Source organism: Poecilia reticulata, chromosome 21 (genome assembly GCF_904066995.2).
Source record: "Poecilia reticulata chromosome 21, P_reticulata-male-v2, whole genome shotgun sequence".
In the NCBI taxonomy this organism is placed as follows: Eukaryota; Metazoa; Chordata; class Actinopteri; order Cyprinodontiformes; family Poeciliidae; genus Poecilia; species Poecilia reticulata.
In genome coordinates this window covers 1698586-1716785 of record NC_088850.1, presented here as the reverse complement: position 1 = coordinate 1716785, position 18200 = coordinate 1698586, and the positions used below count along the sequence as shown (strand labels likewise).

Genomic DNA, 18200 nt, shown 5'->3' with positions numbered 1-18200 from the left:
CATATTAAAGTTATTATAGTTACTTACTAAGTTAAATTTAAACAGGTCCTAGCTTCAGCTTCTTGCTTTTAATCATCCTAAATGTTGATTCAGTGTGGCTTCCATTACTGCTGTTGATTTCATGCTTTTATTTTGAAGCCGCCAGGCTGAAGCCTACTTCCGCCCCGCCTCCTTGCTTCTCGCCAGCTTTCCTTATCGGCTCTCGGTCTTCCTGGTTCTGCGGAGTTGGAGTCGTTTTCCCTGCGCCTTTCTGTAACAAACAATGACTTCATCCGATCTGGATGCGGATATTTTAGTTTCTAAGAGAAAATGTGTTTAAAGTCGGAGGTCAGCGGCTGACCTTTCGGGACCTTTCCCTCCGTTGAGTCCGTCCCGCTGCTGATCATCCACCAGTCAATCTGTCCAACATGGGAGCGAACTTCGCTGTTTTGACACTTTTTGCAGTTTTTCTCTCCAGAACAGAGGCTGCTGTGTCTCCACCCGAAGATAAACAGCAGCGGGAGTTTGGTAAGTTCTCCAAACATGGAGGTTTATATGAAAACCTCCTGACTGAAGCTAATTCAGGGAGACAGAGGCGATTCCAGAAAAGTTCATAATGGTGGCCATTGATCTGGGGGCCAGAAAAACTTGAACTAACAAATAAATCAGTTTATTTTGAGTCCAGATATTACTAAGACCACTGCCTCAAGGCTGATTTATAGATGTAATTTTCATAATATCATGTAGTACCTCAGAAATACCACTGAAGAAGAGTTAAAGACGTTTTTAAAATTTTAATGTAGCTTCATTTTTCTATTTGTGGAAAAAAATAATTCTAAATAATATTTTAACCCATTTTCACCAAACTTCTGGTTTTTGCTCAGAGGCCTGAGTGAAAGTTGTCTGACCAATCTAGAATTAGTTTTAGCACCTCAGTGGCCAAATTTATCAAATTATACAAAAAAACATTTTTTATTACTTGTGTGTTTTTGTTGTCAATTAGATATTAATCAGTGTTTTCCCTGGACCTGACCCATTAGTTGGTTTTAAACATTTTGTTTTGTCCTTCCTCTGCAGAACCTCTGCGGTCCATGCTGGACAACTTCGACGTTCTTCCATTCTCCAGCCTGCAGACCCACTCCGTCCGCCGCCGGGACGTCCAAACCGAGGCACACGTGGAGAAGCTGCTGAGCTTCAACGCCCTGCAGAGGTTGGACCCCAAAATTTCACCTATTCCTCTGAGCTGATCGTTCAAAATATAAACTCCCCCTTTCCTTCTTCCTGCTGATTCCAGGAACTTCAGGCTTTACCTGAGAACCAACAACGAGATCTTTACGGAGGATTTCAAGGCCATTGTTGAGGACGAGGATGGACAGAGACGAAGCTTCCCGGTCAACAGACACAACTACTTCACCGGACACGTCATCGGTAAGGTGTTCTTCAGGGTTTCAGAGTCAGATTCACCTCAGTCCTTTAAAAACTGCTGGGTTTATGAGAATCCTTGGAGAAGTCTTGACGGATCAGACGTCCCTGAAAACCAGGCAAAGAATTTAGAAAATGAGGCTTTAGATGAATGTTTGGTCGACTATGATAAGAATGAGCAGGGAGTTGCTTTATATTTGTGTTTTCTCTCTTCCAGGGGAGGAAAACTCTCGTGTTCAGGCTCATATCGACGACCACGAGTTCTCAGCTCACATCCTGACGGACGAGGCGGAGTACAACATCGAGGTAAAGAGCAAAGAAACTCGATTCCTAGTGAATCAACATGGAGTCACTTTAAAATGTCTCATTCCTCTCTAGCCTCTGTGGCGGTTCACGTCAGCGCCCCCCGATGGCCGCCTCCTGATCTACCGGTCGGAGGACATCAGGAACATCAGCCGGCTGCAGCAGCCCTCAGTCTGCGGATACGTGGCGTCCGAATCCGCTCACCTTCTACCGGAGGGGGTCAGGATGGCGACGAAGGGCGATGAAGAAGGTTGGTAGAACGTCAAAACAAGTCGGACCGAGAGTTTCTGTTTTAGGATGTTCAACTATTTCATTTTCTCTCGTTGATGTATGATGATTTTTAAGAAAAATAAAATGAAAAGATACATTTCTGGTCAATCTCCAATTAAATATTTGTAAATATATTCCAAAATCACCTCCATTTGCATAAATTCAGCCATGATTTTACAGAATGATGAAGTATCTGTGAAATTGTTCTCTTGGCCTTTATGCTTCTTTTAGCACAGTTTTCTCGCTCCATTTCTTTTGACTACCCAATCAGTAAAGGAGTACCACAAGGTTCTGTTGTTGGACCACTCTATTTTCTCCCCCTCGTTTTGACTCATTTATACCGGACTCTGTGGGTGTACCTCACTATAAGCCACACCCACAAAGTTTTTTAAAAAACTGGAAACGTACATACATAAGCCGCATGTTTCAAAGTGTGGGAAAAAGTAGCGGCTTATATTCTAAAAAATACAGCAGTTTATCTTCCATTGACAGATTTTTACTACATTCTATTTTTTTCCAACATTTTCACGTTGGGAAAATTTGTTGTAGTTTTATGCTGGATAATTATTCCAATCTATTAGCAACAAATTTCTCAAACTTATGTCCTTTCAAAACATCTCTTTTTTTCTTTCTCAACTAAATCCTGTTTAAAGAACCAAATTAATCTCTGGAAAGACTCCAGAAATCTGACCAAAAACAGTAAAAATTACGTTATTATTACATTTCTTTTGTAAAACAACCCACCATTTGTCCATCTCGTCTGCTCAGAGTCGGTGTTCAGAGGGAAACGCCAGGTCACCGACCATAAGAAGAACACGTGTCCAATGCTGCTGGTCGCAGACCATCGCTTCTACCGATACATGGGCCGAGAGGAGGAGAGCACCACCATCAACTACCTGGTTAGCTCACAGCCTCCATGTTGCTTCTTTTCCCCACTTCTAGTGATCTGACCTCTAAATCCCTCTCTATGCAGATCGAGCTCATCGACCGCGTTGACGACATCTACAGAAACACGTCATGGGACGAAGAGTTCAGCGGTTACGGAGTTCAGATCCAGCAGGTGAGGAGGAGACCGCTGCCGCTGGTCGCTGCAGTGAAGACGAAGTGTGAAGATGTTGTGTTTCTGCTGCCAGATTATCATTCAGAAGTCTCCCACTGAGGTCGGTCCTGGAGAAAGTCACTTCAACATGAGGGGCAGTCCAGTGGCAGGAAAAGACGTCTGGGACGTCAAGAAGCTGCTGGAGGTAAGAAACGCTGAACATCAGCAGCCGAAGGGGAGAAACGGGCTGCTGTTTGTCCTCCATGTTGAGCGGAACCTGTAGCTTAATAAGCTAACATGGCTGGATGGATGGATGTTAGCATGGATGGAAGTGCTTACATGCTCTGTTTTAATGAGTGTAAATAAATAGAGCATCCTGATCAGAATAACGATTTAGCCGCAGCTCTGAGCCCATTTGCTCCTCTCTGGATTTAAGCCTTCAGCGTTTGACTCTTTTTGGAGTTGACCATTTCCTGTCTGACCTCCTGCAGCAGTTCAGTGTGGACATTGCAGAGAATGCCTCCAACGTCTGCCTGGCCCACCTCTTCACCTACCAGGACTTCGACGAGGGGACCCTGGGCCTGGCCTACGTGGCGCCAAACAAACCAGACTTTCCTGGAGGGCTCTGCTCCAAACGTAAGCGCCAAAGTTTCCTCAGCAGGTTGTCACGGTTACCGTCAGCATCGCTGTAGTGTTTATGAACCTGCTGTTCAGCTTGTGTTTCGACAGCAAACAAACATGGATCCATCTATCTGAACACGGGCCTCACCAGTACCAAGAACTACGGGAAAACGATCCTGACCAAGGTGAAGTCCAGAAGCCCTTTCTGAGGGTTTCTTTTCAGTTTTTGTAGCTTTGTACTGATGGATTGTCTCTACAGGAAGCAGACCTGGTGACGACTCACGAGCTGGGCCATAACTTCGGAGCGGAGCATGACCCGGACAACGTGGCGTACTGCGCCCCACGGGAGGACCAGGGAGGGAAGTACGTCATGTACCCCATCGCTGTGAGCGGAGACCACGTCAACAACAAGGTGCCGAGATATTATAGATGGATGGACAGATGCTAGCATGGATGGATGGATGGATGGATGCTAGGGTACATAGATAGACATATGCTAGCAGCCATCCAACAGTCCATGCTAGAAGAGATCGATGCTACCATGGATTGATGGATGATATAAGCAACCATCCATCAATCCCATCATGCAACAAAGTGCTAGCAAGCGTTGCCATGTTTTTTCCATTGTAAACCAGAAAAAGTTTCATGACGGTTCGTTTCCCCTTCAGCTTTTCTCCAACTGCAGCAAGCAGTCCATCGTGAAGCGGCTGCGCTCCAAAGCGGCGACCTGCTTCAAGGAGAGGAACGTCAACGTGTGCGGGAACTCGCGGGTGGAGCAAGGCGAGGAATGCGACCCAGGGTTGCTGCACTTCAACTCGGACCGCTGCTGCACCCAGGATTGCCGGCTGAAGGACGGAGCAGAGTGCAGGTCTGAGTCGCTCCAGGTCGAGGGTTCAACGCCGCTCCGAACGGCTGATCAGCCATCTTTCTTTGTTCAGTGACAGGAACAGCGCCTGCTGCAAAGACTGCAGGTTCCAGGTGAGAGGCGAGGTCTGCCAAGAGCCCATCGATGCCACCTGCAAGGGCCACTCCTACTGCACAGGTCAGCACTCAGGGTTTCCTCTTCTATAGGAATACAGATGTTTTGTTGGACACTTGTTGCTTTTAACAGTCAAAACAAGGAAGAATTCATTTAAAGTTTCCAACTGGATCTATTTTTAAAATACTTCACTCTATATTTCGAATTGAAATATAAACTATTTAAAAATATATGTGTATAAATTTTTTATTTTTTTTTCAGAATATTTTAACATATACATAAATTACAAAAAGTTCTGTTTGCCAACAGGAAACAGCAGTGAGTGTCCTCCCCCGGAGAACGCTCCGGATAGAACGGTGTGTCTGGACAACGGGGAATGCCGTGGCGGAAAGTGTGTTCCCTTCTGCCAGGTGGTCAAAAAGCTGGAGCCCTGCGCCTGCAACGGTAACGCTGCTGCATGGGTTCGAGAGCGGTTCTAATGGGGAGTGTCATGGGTTCGAGAGCGGTTCTAATGGGGCGTGTCATGGGTTCGAGAGCGGTTCTAATGGGGCGTGTCATGGGTTCGAGAGCGGTTCTAATGGGGCGTGTCATGGGTTCGAGAGCGGTTCTAATGGAGCGTGTCATGGGTTCGAGAGCGGTCCTAATGGGGAGTGTCATGGGTTCAAGAGCGGTTCTGGTTCTCTGATGAGAAGTGAGAAACACTAACTTGTTTTTTCTCCAAGCTGAAGTTGTCTTCCTTGTGAACCTTCGGGTCTAACCGAACTTTCTGGTTTCTTCCCAGAAACAAATTCGTCCTGTAAAGTCTGCTGCCGGGGGAGCAACGGAGTCTGCAGCCCCTTCGTCGACGTGATAGGCGACTTTGTGTATTTGCGGAAAGGCAAACCTTGCACCGTGGGCTTCTGCGACGGAGCGGTGAGTCAAACCCTCATGACCATTTAGTGTCGGCAATGCACCATCATAGTTGAAACAACAAGAAGAAGAGTTCCTTGCTTACGGTCTGGATGACCGCTATAAGTAGTGCAAGTTACCAAAACCATAGGGCCAAAAGGGGTACTTTCAGTCTGACTCGAAGGTCTGTAGCTGGTCTAACCAATGTTCCTTTAGGAAGATAAAGAAGGGCCCTGGTTTTCTATGAGTCTTAGTTCTAGTGGCCATTCAGAGATGAAGGGAAGGATGATCACTGGGTTAGAAACAGGAGTTACAGCCACACATCAAACTGGACCTGAAAGAGTCCCCGTTGGTTTAACCTCATGATTGTTCCTCAACCTCAACAACCAGAAGCCCAAAATGGAAAAGGTATCTACTGAATCCCCCTGAACACAAAGCAAAGAGTTGGGGACCCTTAAGGCTTCAGATCAACCATAAAGGCTTAAACTGAACGAGCCATTCCTGTCTGTACAGGGGAAGTGCATGAAGCAGGTGCAGGATGTGGTGGAACGTCTGTGGGACTTCATCGATAAACTCGACATCAACACGTTCAGAAAGTTCCTGGCTGATAACATCGTGGGCTCGGTGGTGGCGTTCTCGCTCCTCTTCTGGGTTCCTTTCAGCATCCTGGTCCACTGTGTGGTCGGTGTCACCCCTCACAGATGCCTCTCTGGGATTTTTTCTCCCTGAAAGCCGTAACTTTGATCTGCTTTCTGTACTTCCAGGACAAGAAGATGGATAGACAGTATGAAGAGACCACCAAGTCTCTATTCTTCTCCAGCGTGAGTATGAGCTTCCTCAGCCATGCCGCAGATAACAGCATGTAGGGATGAGGTGCAACAGCTTAATAGATCAATAAACAGTCTGGTTGATGATGGCATTGTTCTTTGGCAAGACATAAACTGATAATCACTGGCGTTTGGTTAACCTTTGCCTTAGGAGAATCCAGTCAGCATTAGTTGAAGGTCAGAAACTCCTGCTCACCAGCTGCAGTTGCCTGTAATTGGCATTTCTGCCATCCTCTTTACAGCCAACATCTCCAATTTGGAACCACTTCCACCCAATGGTACAAGTCAAATTTAGCTTGAAGCCAAGAAATTTTATTGGCAGCAGCCTGCATTTGTTGATTGACCAGTGGATTTACATCAACAACATCTTAACCACCATTTTCAACCTATGATGAGACTGTAGTAGCTGCAAATCACTTCCTTGAGGTCCAACCTTTTCATCAGTTGTGGCAGAAGAGCATGCATACCTTCAACTCAACGGGACAATCAACAACGTGCAAATGTACCAAGAGATTTCTGAGAAACTGGCCTCAAGAGTAGATGCACAACATGACGTCATCTGAGTGTCAACCACAGCTTCCCCTACATGTTCCTGCCTTTTTTCACACCCACATACTGAGGAACATGCTGCTAACAGAGGCTAAACTCAAACCGGAGAATAAACAGCTACAGTGAGACTTCACAATGGAGAAGGGGCTGAAAGTGTCAGAGGAAGCTCTTACTAACTCTGAGCCAAGGTTTTTAATCAGCTTCAGACTTGGTGATCCCTTCAGGGTAAAGATAAACCCTGCTTTAGTTTGAGGCGTTTCAATGGACTGTTTGGTCAGGTTTCACTGAGATTTGGTCGAAGAGCCTTACAGCTGCAGAAGCCACAGGAACGTCAGAGAAAACAACCAAAGAAGTTTCTTAAGGTGTTGCAGCTTCGTCTATGTTAAACTTCAGATTGGGGAGGTATTTGGCTGAACAGATCCTTTAGAAAGAAATACTTTACAAATACTTTTGCAGTGGTGGGCACACTTCTGCTAATAGTGGAGCTAATTTTCCACTTAGTTCTTGAGCCAACTTTGGAAATGTTTAGCATGAACAGTAGCAACATGGTTGAATTGTGGTTGAATTTAACAATGCTAGCAATGTTAGCAGTGTTTTCTACTAAATACCATGCTGGTAGCACTTTAGCGTCAGTGGAACTAATGTTAATGACTTGGGGTTTGCATAACTAACGTTTTAGCTAGCGGTGCCGGACCACTGTCCTTTGAATTCCTTCTGTTTACTTTCAGATAATTGAAGGTTGACAGCAGGTTCCAGTCTAGTCATCACCACACTGACTGTCCTTTTCTTTCCCAGAATGCCGAGCTCCTGAGCAGCCTTGATTCTGCTTCTGTCCGGATCTTCAAGCCTCTAAACTTCCCGCCCGCCCCTGTGCGGCTCCCACCGATCAGCCCGCAGCTTGCCAGCACCCCGCCGGTCTTCAGCGCCGCCCCCGCCTCGAGCCACACATCCCCGCCTCTGGATGCGCCCCACATGGCCACCATCTTGGAGAACCCCAGCCTGGACTCCCACCTGGACGAGGAGGAGCTGCATGAGGCGTTCGGGCGCCCAGCTGGAGCTACTCGCCGTTCATTTGAGGACCTGACAGAGAGAAACCCGATGAGACGCAGCGACAAGTCGAAGCTGTTCAGACTTCAGAGGCAACATCAGATCGACAGCAAGGAGACTCAGTGCTGAGAGACGCTGCCAGGGGGCGCTGTTGCCCCTCATCTGTTCCTTAAAGCTGATCCCTGAACTCACCTCCAGCTGTCTCAGGTAACACACTGAAGCCATTTTCAATTCAATGAGACAATTTATTTTGTCTCATATTTCTCTGATTTATAACCTGTTTATTTTAAAAATAATTTTCTGATCTTTTTTCTGTTCGTCACTCATTTTCCCTTCTAAAAAGGTACAACTTTTAACTTTGCACTTCAGTGGTTGAAAGAATACATTGAAATTTTATCATTTTTAATTATTTGATATAAAAATCCATTTTTTTCTGATCTCATCACAATGCTAACATCTTCCCACTCTGCTTTTCTGCCTCAAGATCCAATATTTTCACAATTATAGCGCAAAGATTTCAACCAGTCATCAGTTCCAATAAAAACGACAAAGTCCTGATGGGGTTTAAAACCAGGATCCGCTGAAATTTAAAACCTCTCAGTATGAGAGACGTGAAAGTGAGCTAAAATTACATTTGTGTTTTGATTCTTATCAGAATGAATTTTCCATCGTATAAAAGTCTGACATAGTTTGTAAAAACAAAATGGCAGCAGTCTTTAATTTCATTCTAAATAACTGAGGTAAGGAAGACAGTAACTTGATTCTTACAGAAATAAAACTTATTTTGTCTCATATTTCTCTGATTCTGGTTATCAAAATGAGACCAAAACAGGTGTCAACTTTCATGATTTTTGTAAAACAAAATGAGCTCAAATTATGTTAAAAATAAGAGATGTTATAACAGCAGAGATGGATTTTATCTTCTTACTGCAGCAGTTCAAGTTTACACAAGATTTGGCTAAAGATAATGAAATAAATCATAAACCAAACTGCTATGACTTGTTTCATCATCTCAAGATAATGAATTCAGTGTTTCATTAAATACTAAATTACAACAAAATGACCTTCAGGAATAGTCTGTTGGGAAGAAAAGCAAGCGAGAGGCTTTATGTCGACATAATGAAACATTGAAACTTATGACAAAAACTAAAAACCTCAAAGATATAAGTAGCTACTCTTATCTAAATCATTTAAAAAGAAATATGACTAATAATCCCCATAATGCTTAGCGCTTAACCACACTAATCTAAAAAAAATAACCAAAAAAATGTTTAAATTTTACTGACTTTACATGTCAGCAATGGATCCAAAATTAATTTGAACCAGAAAATCTAAGATTCATAAATAAAAAATGTGAAGGTTTTTTCTTTAAACTTTCAAAATCGCCTCAACAATATTCTTCAAAATAAGAGTCCATTTGCAAAATTCATATTTTCTAATTTTCATGATGAATGTGAAAGAAAAAAAAATTCAGCATTTTCATACAGTTTTGCGAGATATTTTACAGAAAATATTTATTTTTACAAGATTTAAAACAGTTTGTGGGACTAAAGTTAAAGTTTTCTTTAACAGGATGGTGCTTTTTATTCGTGATTTTTAAAGTTTGTATTTCTTTAAAGCGAATTAAACTCACTTTAGAGAAAAAAAAATCATAAAATGCAGTAAAACTTTAGAAAGCAATTTAAAGATGGTTGATATTTTTAAATATGCTGTAAACTGTTGAGTTTGAAACAAAAAGATTGTACAGATCCAAATTAAAACCAAAGAATTAGACCAAACTTTACAGTTTTGGTGAAAATAAAATGTTGTAATTTTGTTTTATTGTCTTAAATATCTGTTAAAGTGTTAAAACCACCTCTGTCAGTATTTTTGGGATGTTGTGTCTGTTGTTTTAATGTTTACTTTTGTTTAAATGTTCAAAAACTGCAGCTTTTACATGAAAAATAAAAACTACTGTTCAGAAAACATTCTGCATGTTTTCATTTTACAAAAAAGCTTGGAAATGAATAGAAAAGCTTTAAAATCTACATTTATTCAGCTCAAGAGTTTGGTTTAAATAAAATTAGAAAAAAATAGCAAACTGCGGCAAATATGCAAAAAAGTGTTAAAAATTAACAGAACAAATCCTAACACACATACATGTCAGGTGTATTTTCACACACTTTAGAAATATGTTGATTAAAAATAATGAAATGAGTATAAATATTTGTATGTGGTCTGAAACCTTTGTAAGTTTCCTCCAATGGATAAATATTATTGCTTTCAGTCGTATAATCACCTCGATTACAGTCAGAGCTGGACAATCTGGAAGAAAAATACATTTATGGAAATCTAACAGGTCATTTTAAATAAAAAATCTAGTTAATAAGATATACCTGTTCCAGAACAAATTTAAATAACAGGAATTAATGAGATTTATTTTCAAAAATTGTCAAACTAAACACTGAATTTCCTGTAAGAAAAGTAGGACTAGTTGGAGAAATCTCGCAAAATTTGTTTTATTTTGTACAAAAACAATCGTTACGGACATCTGACAACAGCTGTGTTGTAAAAAAAAAAATCTGCTGGAATAAGGGGGCGTGGCCTGTCAGAAGACGGGCGTGAGGGCCTCAAAGAGTCGTTGGACGGCGACTTCAATCATTTCCCTCAGAGGCTCGTCGTCCAGACACGTCACCGCCTGCAGGATTAAATTCAGTTGTTACAAAAACGCTGATATATTAAATCAAATATGACTTAAAATAAATTTGACTACAAAATTGAACGCCTCCAAATTGGACCTCTTTTTTAAAAACTGACTCTGAAGCTCCGCCTTCAGGAAGTCATCACAACATGGCGCCTCTTTAACCCTTTAACAAAGTTTTCACCAGCGTTGCTCTGAGCAGCAGCTCCTATAATGAGCTCAGCGGATCCACCAGCTGTTTGCTAATTGCTGCTGGCTAGTCTGAAGGAGCTGAGTGTGGGTGGGGGAGCTGTGTCCTTGAAGACGGAGCTACGTTGCCATGGAGATTTTAAAAAAATCTCAAACATGCACAAAAGAATCAAGGCGACACTGCAGGAATATTTTTGATGAGGGAATAACATGTTGTAAAGTTCAAAAAAGTAGATTTTATATAAAGATATCGACTAAGAAATTTTTTTAGAGTGTATGGACTTAATATGTTAACCAGGAGAAGTAATAAAAAGCAGATGTATTTATTGGCACTTCTGGCATTCCGTATTTTTTCTCCTTTTGTTTAAGGAAACAGAAATCTTCTCAGCCTGAAGAGGGCGCTGCTGTATTGAAACATCGACTCCGCCCCCTTTCTTTGTACTCACTCTCGTCTCCGGGTCGATTGTTGCCGTGGCGCCGTCCACCGTCACAAACAAATTCCTGCTGTCTTTGAAATTCACGCAGTCGTCCCCGAACATGTCACTGCAACACACAAAGCGATCAGGTTGCTGCTCCGGTTGTCAGGCTTTTATTTTGAAAACAGCGGTTTGTGTGGACTCACTGCATCATGAGCTCCAGACGCTCCACAAACACCTCCATGTCGAAGGCCTCCTTCCTGTCCAGGACTGAAAAACAAGCAAACAAAGGTCAGAGGCTCCAGTCGAGTCCCAGAGCGCCCCCTGCAGGCGGTCGTGTTGTGTTTACTGACACTTCTGGGCGCTGGGATTGGACTGGACCTCCAGAACCACAGTGGCGACGGCGTCTGCGTACATGTCGTTGAGCGGGTTGGCGACCCACTGAGGAGGAAACGGACGTTTGACATAAACAAGCAGCTGCACTGTCAGAGAAAAACCTTTAGATGTAAAGAAACCTGTAAAATAATAATTAAACTTCATGTTGCATTAGTTAGAGAAATGTAACTAATGTACATTTAGTTACATTAGCTACTAAATGTAAGTAATGTTGGTTTCAAATGCTAATTTGAAACTAATATAAAAATAGTGTTTTTAATGTAAATATTTGTTTTTTCATATAAGCAAGTAAGCATGAAGATAAAACTAAATTAGTTGATTTAATACGCAGAAAAAAACTTTATACTTCAAAAAAAATGTTCAAATTCATATTTAACACATTATTTATTATATTGATTTATAATTCCTTATATACATGAACAATTGTTGAACAATTTCCTGTATTTCCTTACCAGACTTATTTTTAAAAATGCAAGTAAAGCATATGTTAACCAAAGATAAATAATAAAAAGCAATTTTATTTTTTGTAGTCTGAAACTGATTGCCATTTTTGGCTCTTCTGGCATTCCATATTTTTATTGCTTTTGTATATTTTGACTGCAGATATCAATGTGTAAAGTGATTCCCAAATTATAACATATTTTCTTTTCTTTTCTTTTTTTAATCAAAATTACAATCTTAGGTTTTATATTACCAAGTATGTTTTAGACCTTCAAATTAAAATTTAAGCCTTTAAAACACAAAATGTTTGTATTCATCACAAAGTTAGCCATCTGACCTCCAGCAGCACCATGCCGGCTTCATGAACCAGCGTGATGCTTTCAAAGATCTTCACTGTGATTTTCTCTGCCTTCTCCACCTGGTGCACATCACCTGCACAGAAAACACCGCAGGTGAGGTTTAGCCTCCTCAGTCTGAGTAAAGCAGGTATAAAGCATGGACAACATGTTTGTCAGTCAGAAAAGAAGCAGAGTAATTCCCTACAAGAGGCTGGAATAGAACCTCAGGTGAGTTTCTGTTTACCTGCCAGGTTCCTCAGCTGGCTCACCAGCAGGGAGATGGGTCCGGTGAACGGGATGGCCTGAGTCTGGGTCACCATGCCGACGGACAGATCCGTGTAGTCTGGACAGAGAGGGAACCAAGCAACATGAACACACCACGGCGCGATGCATTCAGGGACACAGAACCGCAGGAACAACTAAAACTGAAGGAACAGGAAGTACTACTGACATCTTAACACCAGCTGTTTGCATTTACGTTCTCAAAAGTTAAAGTTTGTTCAGTACTGTGGCAGTTCAAAGTCAACAAGAACTAGTTCAAAGTTCAGTTCACAAAAGGTTAACAGTAACTAACCACCAACTATAAAGCCTGAAACAAACACTAAAGAAGAATTAAATAAATAAAACAATGCTTAGCCTGGCGGGGATCAAAGTAAAGCCTGGTGGCCTGCCAGGCTGAAGGTACACCAGGTGAAACCCCGCCCACATCTTACTGCTGAAGGTACACCAGGTGAAACCCCGCCCACATCTTACTACTGTTGATGTGAGGAGCGGCCATTTTGAAAAGTCAAACCGGCCGTACAAATCGTAACTGGAGTAGTCGGGGTTGCTCTTCATTTCCCAGTAGGAAATCCGACTTCGGAGGGCGTTCCAGTTGATTTTTCCAACTGGGAAGTCTGAAATCCCAGTTTTGAGAGCAACTTGAATGCAGCATCAGCTCTGTGATTGGACTGGACAGTAACTTACTGGAGAGGTCAGTTGGGGTCATGATGTGGTAGTTAAAGTTCCTCTTGACCAGGATCCCAGAGACCCTCTGGCCCTGAGCGCACTTCTTGTCTGCGAGCGCGCCCATCACCTGCAGCAGGGCATGCTGGGAGTTAAAAAAAACGCCATCGGATTGCATTGTGTGTTCGCAAACACGCCGAGACGGACCTTCGCCAGCTTCTCTCCTCTGAAGGTGAGCGTTACGGCCTCGGTGTTCCTCGGGTTGTGGACCTCGATGTGGACCTCGTCATTGTCCTCGTACTCCCGGATCAGAGCCGCCTTCAGGCGGGCCATCTCGTTCTGCTCGCCGTGGACCAGAATCTGCAGGACCAAACGAAGACCAGTCGGTGTTTTGATCCCGACTCGGATCTGGACGGAGCGGGGAGCCCGGATTACCACGTGGGGAGGTTTGAGAGCTCTGATGAACTCGCTGGTCTGCTGGTAGTCGGTGTGAGCCGAGAAGGAGATGTAGTCCACAGACATCTTCAGAGGAAGCTTCTGACCCGACATGGTGGTGATCTCCTCAGGTTCAGTCATGATGTGCTGCGACACAACAGCACTTTGTCAGACATGACAACATATAGCCACCACAAGAGGGAGCTGTTGCACCACCAGCTCCTGGTTTGGCCAAACCTTTGACCTGATTATACATCTAATTTGGTGAGCAGGTCTGAAGTCAGTGAGTCTTTACAACCAGTGAGTTTTATCTGAGCTCTGATGTGGATTAAAAACAGCATAACTGAACCTCAGTGGACATAATGCTGCCAACAGCCGCTAACTGATAATAGCAGGCAGTGGCGCAACTACACATTATTCAGGTGGATGCGAGAATCTAGATCTGTGTTCAGGGTCTGGATCACCTTGGCCAGCGTTCCCTCCACGCAGTACCCGGCGATGATGACGCCGTTCCTTCTGTCGGTGCACCAGCTCTCAAACAGCTCTCTGGAGAGTCCGCTCTGCATCATGCCAGGCGACGCCATCACCACGCTGGGGCCGATGTCGTCAAAATGATCCATGCTCTGAAAACAAAAGACGCAAACACAATCAGTGATTGGTCGAGCCGCAGCTGGACGCCGTACTGAGCGCGCTCAGTGACCTTCAGGTTGCTGATGTGCTTGAAGACGAAGGGGTTGTTGACGTTGATGGCCTTGCGGATCTTGTCGTTCATGGCGTTGATGTAGGTCTGGTAGACGGCCATGCACTTCCTGGCCAGAGACGAGGCGTAGTAGATGGGAATGTCGTGGAGCTCCGGGTGGTTCTGCCAGTACTCATCTGGGTCAAACACAGATCCAGATCGATCAGACTTACAGAACCGCCGTCCGGTAAGAGGATGCAATGGAGCCGGACTCACCCAGGATGAGCAGCAGCTCCTGGGCTCGTCCCAAGGCGAACACGGGGATCAGGCAGCGGCCCTCGCGGTTCACGATGTCGTGCACCGTGTTGCAGAAGCGGGCCTCTCTCTCCTCCCGTTTCTCATGGATGTGGGTCCCGTACGTCGACTCCTGTCGCACAACAACATGTCAGCGCATCTCAAATGTTCTGGTACATTTTCATGATGCCTCTAGATATTCTCAGGTAGTTTCAGGTTAGTCACTGAAACTACCTGAAGCTTCACCTTTTTTCTGCACAGAAAATTATCTAAAATCCCTGAATCAAACAGCCACATTCGAAACTCCTCCACAAGGATGTTAAAGACTCATTACTAGTTATAATGACGATTTGTGTGACAAAAAACCAAAATATAAGTTATCATTAACAGAGCTTTGGACTACATTCAACACTAGGGGGGACTATAATGTGGCACAGATTAAATAAAACAGCTTCAAAATGGTTTTAAACAGTTTAATTGGTGGCGGGTTGCAGGGGAGCTGCTTCAGTCTGGTGACTCACTGTGATGAGGATATCTGGCTTCACGCTGGGGATCTCCGCCGCCATCAGGTGTCTGTCCTCCTGCCGGGAGAAGTCTCCGGTGTACAGCAGCTGCACCAAAACACAAACACTTAGAGAAGGAAAATCTCTGCTCCTATTAGTCAGAGTGCTTCATATTCACTCCAGCTTTTAATTTTTTTATAGACGGACCTTGACGCCGGCGATCTCGATCATGAACATGGCGGCGCCCAGAACGTGGCCGGCATGGTAACACCAGAACTTGATGCCTGCCACTTCTTTCACCTCATGGAAGTTGATGGTTTCGATCTTCTCCATGCTGTCCTCCAGGTCCGTCTCGGTGTACAGCATGTCATCTGCTGAGATGTTACTGAGAGAGAGGAAAACAATCTGATCATTATTTTAGTCAGATCAGAAGACCTCCAGATTAATATCCACCAAAACTTTTTCTTTCATTTTATGCTAAATTTCCATTAGAAGAACCAGAATCCACTTTACTGCCCGAGTTTGTCCACATAAACAGTGGTGGTCCTAGTAGGAATGGTGCCCTGGGCATGACTCAACTTTGGTCCCCCGAACAATTAAAATGCAAAAAATTAGCATCCCCTGCGCCCCACCCCAACAGAAAGCAGGTAAATAGTTCTGAGATTCCCAAACGTTTCAGTGTATGACCTCACCAAAAATATAATAAAATATGGAGTGAAATATTAATAATATTACATATTTTCAAACAATTTTCTTCCATAAAAAACGTACTTAATTGCATTATTTAAAATTATATTACATATTTGTTTAGTCATTTAATGGTATATTTACTTATTTCAAGTTATTTCTATATGATAGCCCCTGAACTCACCTGACTTTGACGTAGTCGGACAGCAGCCAGCGGTAGATGGCCTTGGTGGCGTGTGTCATGAAAGTACGTCCCTTAAAGCTGGTCTTCTGCAGGAACCAGGGAAGCGCTCCACAGTGGTCCAGGTGGAAGCTGAAAGAGGACAGAGCTGTAGCAATATGGCTAATCTCCCATCCACATCACCGCTACTGCAGATCTGAGAAGAGTTTGCTGGTTTCCTGAACTCACTGGCTGATTAGCAGCAGGTCGATCTCAGCAGGGTCGATCAGGTCGATGTAGGGCAGAGCGTCCATCCCCTCCAGACCAGGATGGATCCCACAGTCCAGCTGGAGGTAAACAGATGTTTTACAATCTGGGGTTTTCAGTTTGTCCGGGAAATAACAAGAAAAACAGACTTACCATGATTTTTCTGCCTTTGAACTCCAGAATTATGCAGGATCGTCCAACTTCCTGACCGGCTCCTCTGCACATAAACGCACCATGAAACCATAACTTTCATCCAGATTTTATATATATATATATATATATATATATATATCGCTTTAGAAACAAAAAAAATCTGACTTTATAGTCTTCAGTTTGAATTACATACAGTCAAAGAATGGTATTAAACAAGTTACAATTAAACGGGAAGCGGGGAAAGATTTCAAAGTATTATGAAAAAAGGACACATTTGTGTGTAAAGGCTACTAAAATATAATCAACAAACTTTTACTTGTCACCGAATTGAAAAGATTATCCTTATTATTATTTATAAAACCAGTATATAATGTGTTTGGGAACATATATGCGATAAATTCCGAAAAGTTGTGTTTTGTGAATGGAGTTTGGTGTACAAGCCAAGGACTCGTGGATAAAAATGTCCGATTTCAACTCACAGCGGGCGGATCAGCAGCTGGTCGCTCTCCTCCGCAGGAACCGTCGCGTCCGCTTTACGTTTCGCCGCCATGTTTACTGTAATAAACTAAACAAGACGTTTAACAAGCAAATAAATTCATCACTCCGCTACTTTCACACTTGAGCACGGCAACACTTCCGGTCCCTTCTCTAATCAGTCCGGTATGTACAACTTCTAGCTTCTCCAGTTCCCAAAATAAAGCCCGACCATAGATTTGAATTTGTTGTTGTATTCTTAATGTGTGACACTTTATAAACACTAAACCTTAAAATTCATGCAATCTTACTCAAAACACTTAATAATACTGTTGAATTTATTGTCCAGCATTTTTATACATATTTTGAAATGTTGATTTTATTTTCAATCCCTTTTTTATTTTGAAGTGTTGATCGATAGACTTTACGCTTCAATTGGCCAGTGTGGGGTTTGAACCTATGACCTTGGTGTTACCAGCACCACGATCCGACCAGCTGATCTAACCGGCCAAACATGTTGTTGAGTTTCCATCGACTTAAGAAAACTTAAGTCTTAACAACGAAGATTTAAGAAAAGTGCTCTGATGTTTTTCAAAATCAACATTCATAATATTTGATACTGCAGCCTTTTTATGTGTTGATTTTCTGAAAGATATTAGATAGGAATTGGCCAGTGTGGGAATCAAACCCATGACCTTGGTGGTATTAGCACCACCTTCTAACCAGCTGAGCTAACCAACCACTCATACTGTTGAGTTTTCATCAATTTACTAAGAACTTAGATGATCTTAACCAAAGTTCTGATATTCTAGTGTTTTTCAAAATCAAGGTTTATTTTCCAGCTGTCTTTTATTTTGAAGAATTGATTTTATTTTTGAACCAGTTTTCATTCTGAAGTGTTGATTTTATTTTTGAAGTGTTGATTGTCTGAAATGTTTTAATTAGCCAGTATGGGGATTGAACCTGTGACCTTGGCGTTACTAGCACCCTTCTCTAGTAATGATGAGCTTTTATGGATTTAAGAAAAACTTACATGATCTTAAAAGTGCTCATATGCTAATGTTTTTTCAAACTCAATATGCATAATCAAATGTTGATATCTCAGCAACCATTAAAGCTATAGATTTCATTCACACACCATTTTTATCAGAAGGAATAGGGGAACGTTTCTGTCCTTTTCAAATTTTAAGTTTTACATTAGTTTTTATTACATTTCATG

General features: G+C 42.8%; 2 protein-coding genes across 4 annotated transcripts; one reads left to right on the top strand and one right to left on the bottom strand.

Moving 5' to 3' along the window:
- Window positions 1–149: 149 nt before the first annotated feature.
- Window positions 150–9889, top strand: adam17b (ADAM metallopeptidase domain 17b). 3 transcript variants are annotated; one of them, XM_081602734.1, is made up of 18 exons: window positions 150–507; window positions 1057–1189; window positions 1274–1407; window positions 1619–1707; window positions 1780–1954; window positions 2743–2873; window positions 2948–3034; window positions 3108–3218; window positions 3505–3649; window positions 3743–3819; window positions 3894–4046; window positions 4303–4502; window positions 4573–4676; window positions 4923–5057; window positions 5395–5525; window positions 6015–6182; window positions 6266–6322; window positions 7673–9889. In XM_081602734.1, exons 1-18 carry the CDS (start codon window positions 408–410, stop codon window positions 8051–8053), a joined length of 2511 nt encoding a protein of 836 aa, XP_081458860.1. In that variant the 5' UTR covers window positions 150–407; the 3' UTR covers window positions 8054–9889. The 3 variants fall into 3 exon arrangements, with proteins under 3 accessions (XP_081458860.1, XP_008395342.1, XP_008395339.1); XM_008397117.3 differs by having other exon boundaries at window positions 158–507; window positions 3728–3819; XM_008397120.3 differs by lacking the exon at window positions 6015–6182 and having other exon boundaries at window positions 154–507; window positions 3728–3819.
- A 517-nt stretch (window positions 9890–10406) lies between these two features.
- Window positions 10407–17171, bottom strand: cpsf3 (cleavage and polyadenylation specific factor 3). Its single transcript, XM_008397116.2, has 18 exons — window positions 16987–17171; window positions 16508–16571; window positions 16337–16434; window positions 16112–16240; window positions 15448–15625; window positions 15259–15348; window positions 14720–14870; window positions 14465–14640; window positions 14229–14387; window positions 13765–13911; window positions 13537–13689; window positions 13351–13459; window positions 12629–12727; window positions 12384–12478; window positions 11563–11650; window positions 11416–11479; window positions 11240–11336; window positions 10407–10601 (listed from the first exon to the last, which is right to left on the bottom strand). The coding sequence occupies exons 1-18, from the start codon at window positions 17055–17057 to the stop codon at window positions 10512–10514; spliced, it is 2058 nt and encodes a 685-aa protein (XP_008395338.1). The 5' UTR covers window positions 17058–17171; the 3' UTR covers window positions 10407–10511.
- Between the last annotated feature and the right edge of the window lie 1029 nt (window positions 17172–18200).

Bases quoted from the DNA above. Each gene is read 5' to 3' on its own strand.
- adam17b (XM_008397117.3), top strand. From the start codon at position 408: ATGGGAGCGAACTTCGCTGTTTTGACACTTTTTGCAGTTTTTCTCTCC. The intron at 1,955-2,742 runs GTTGGTAGAACG...TCGTCTGCTCAG, and splicing joins GACGAAGGGCGATGAAGAAG to AGTCGGTGTTCAGAGGGAAA. The intron at 6,183-6,265 runs GTCGGTGTCACC...CTGTACTTCCAG, and splicing joins GCATCCTGGTCCACTGTGTG to GACAAGAAGATGGATAGACA.
- cpsf3 (XM_008397116.2), bottom strand. From the start codon at position 17,057: ATGGCGGCGAAACGTAAAGCGGACGCGACGGTTCCTGCGGAGGAGAGC. The intron at 13,912-14,228 runs GTGATCCAGACC...GTTGTGTCGCAG, and splicing joins TGGAGGGAACGCTGGCCAAG to CACATCATGACTGAACCTGA. The intron at 11,651-12,383 runs GTCAGATGGCTA...TTTCCTCCTCAG, and splicing joins CCGGCATGGTGCTGCTGGAG to TGGGTCGCCAACCCGCTCAA.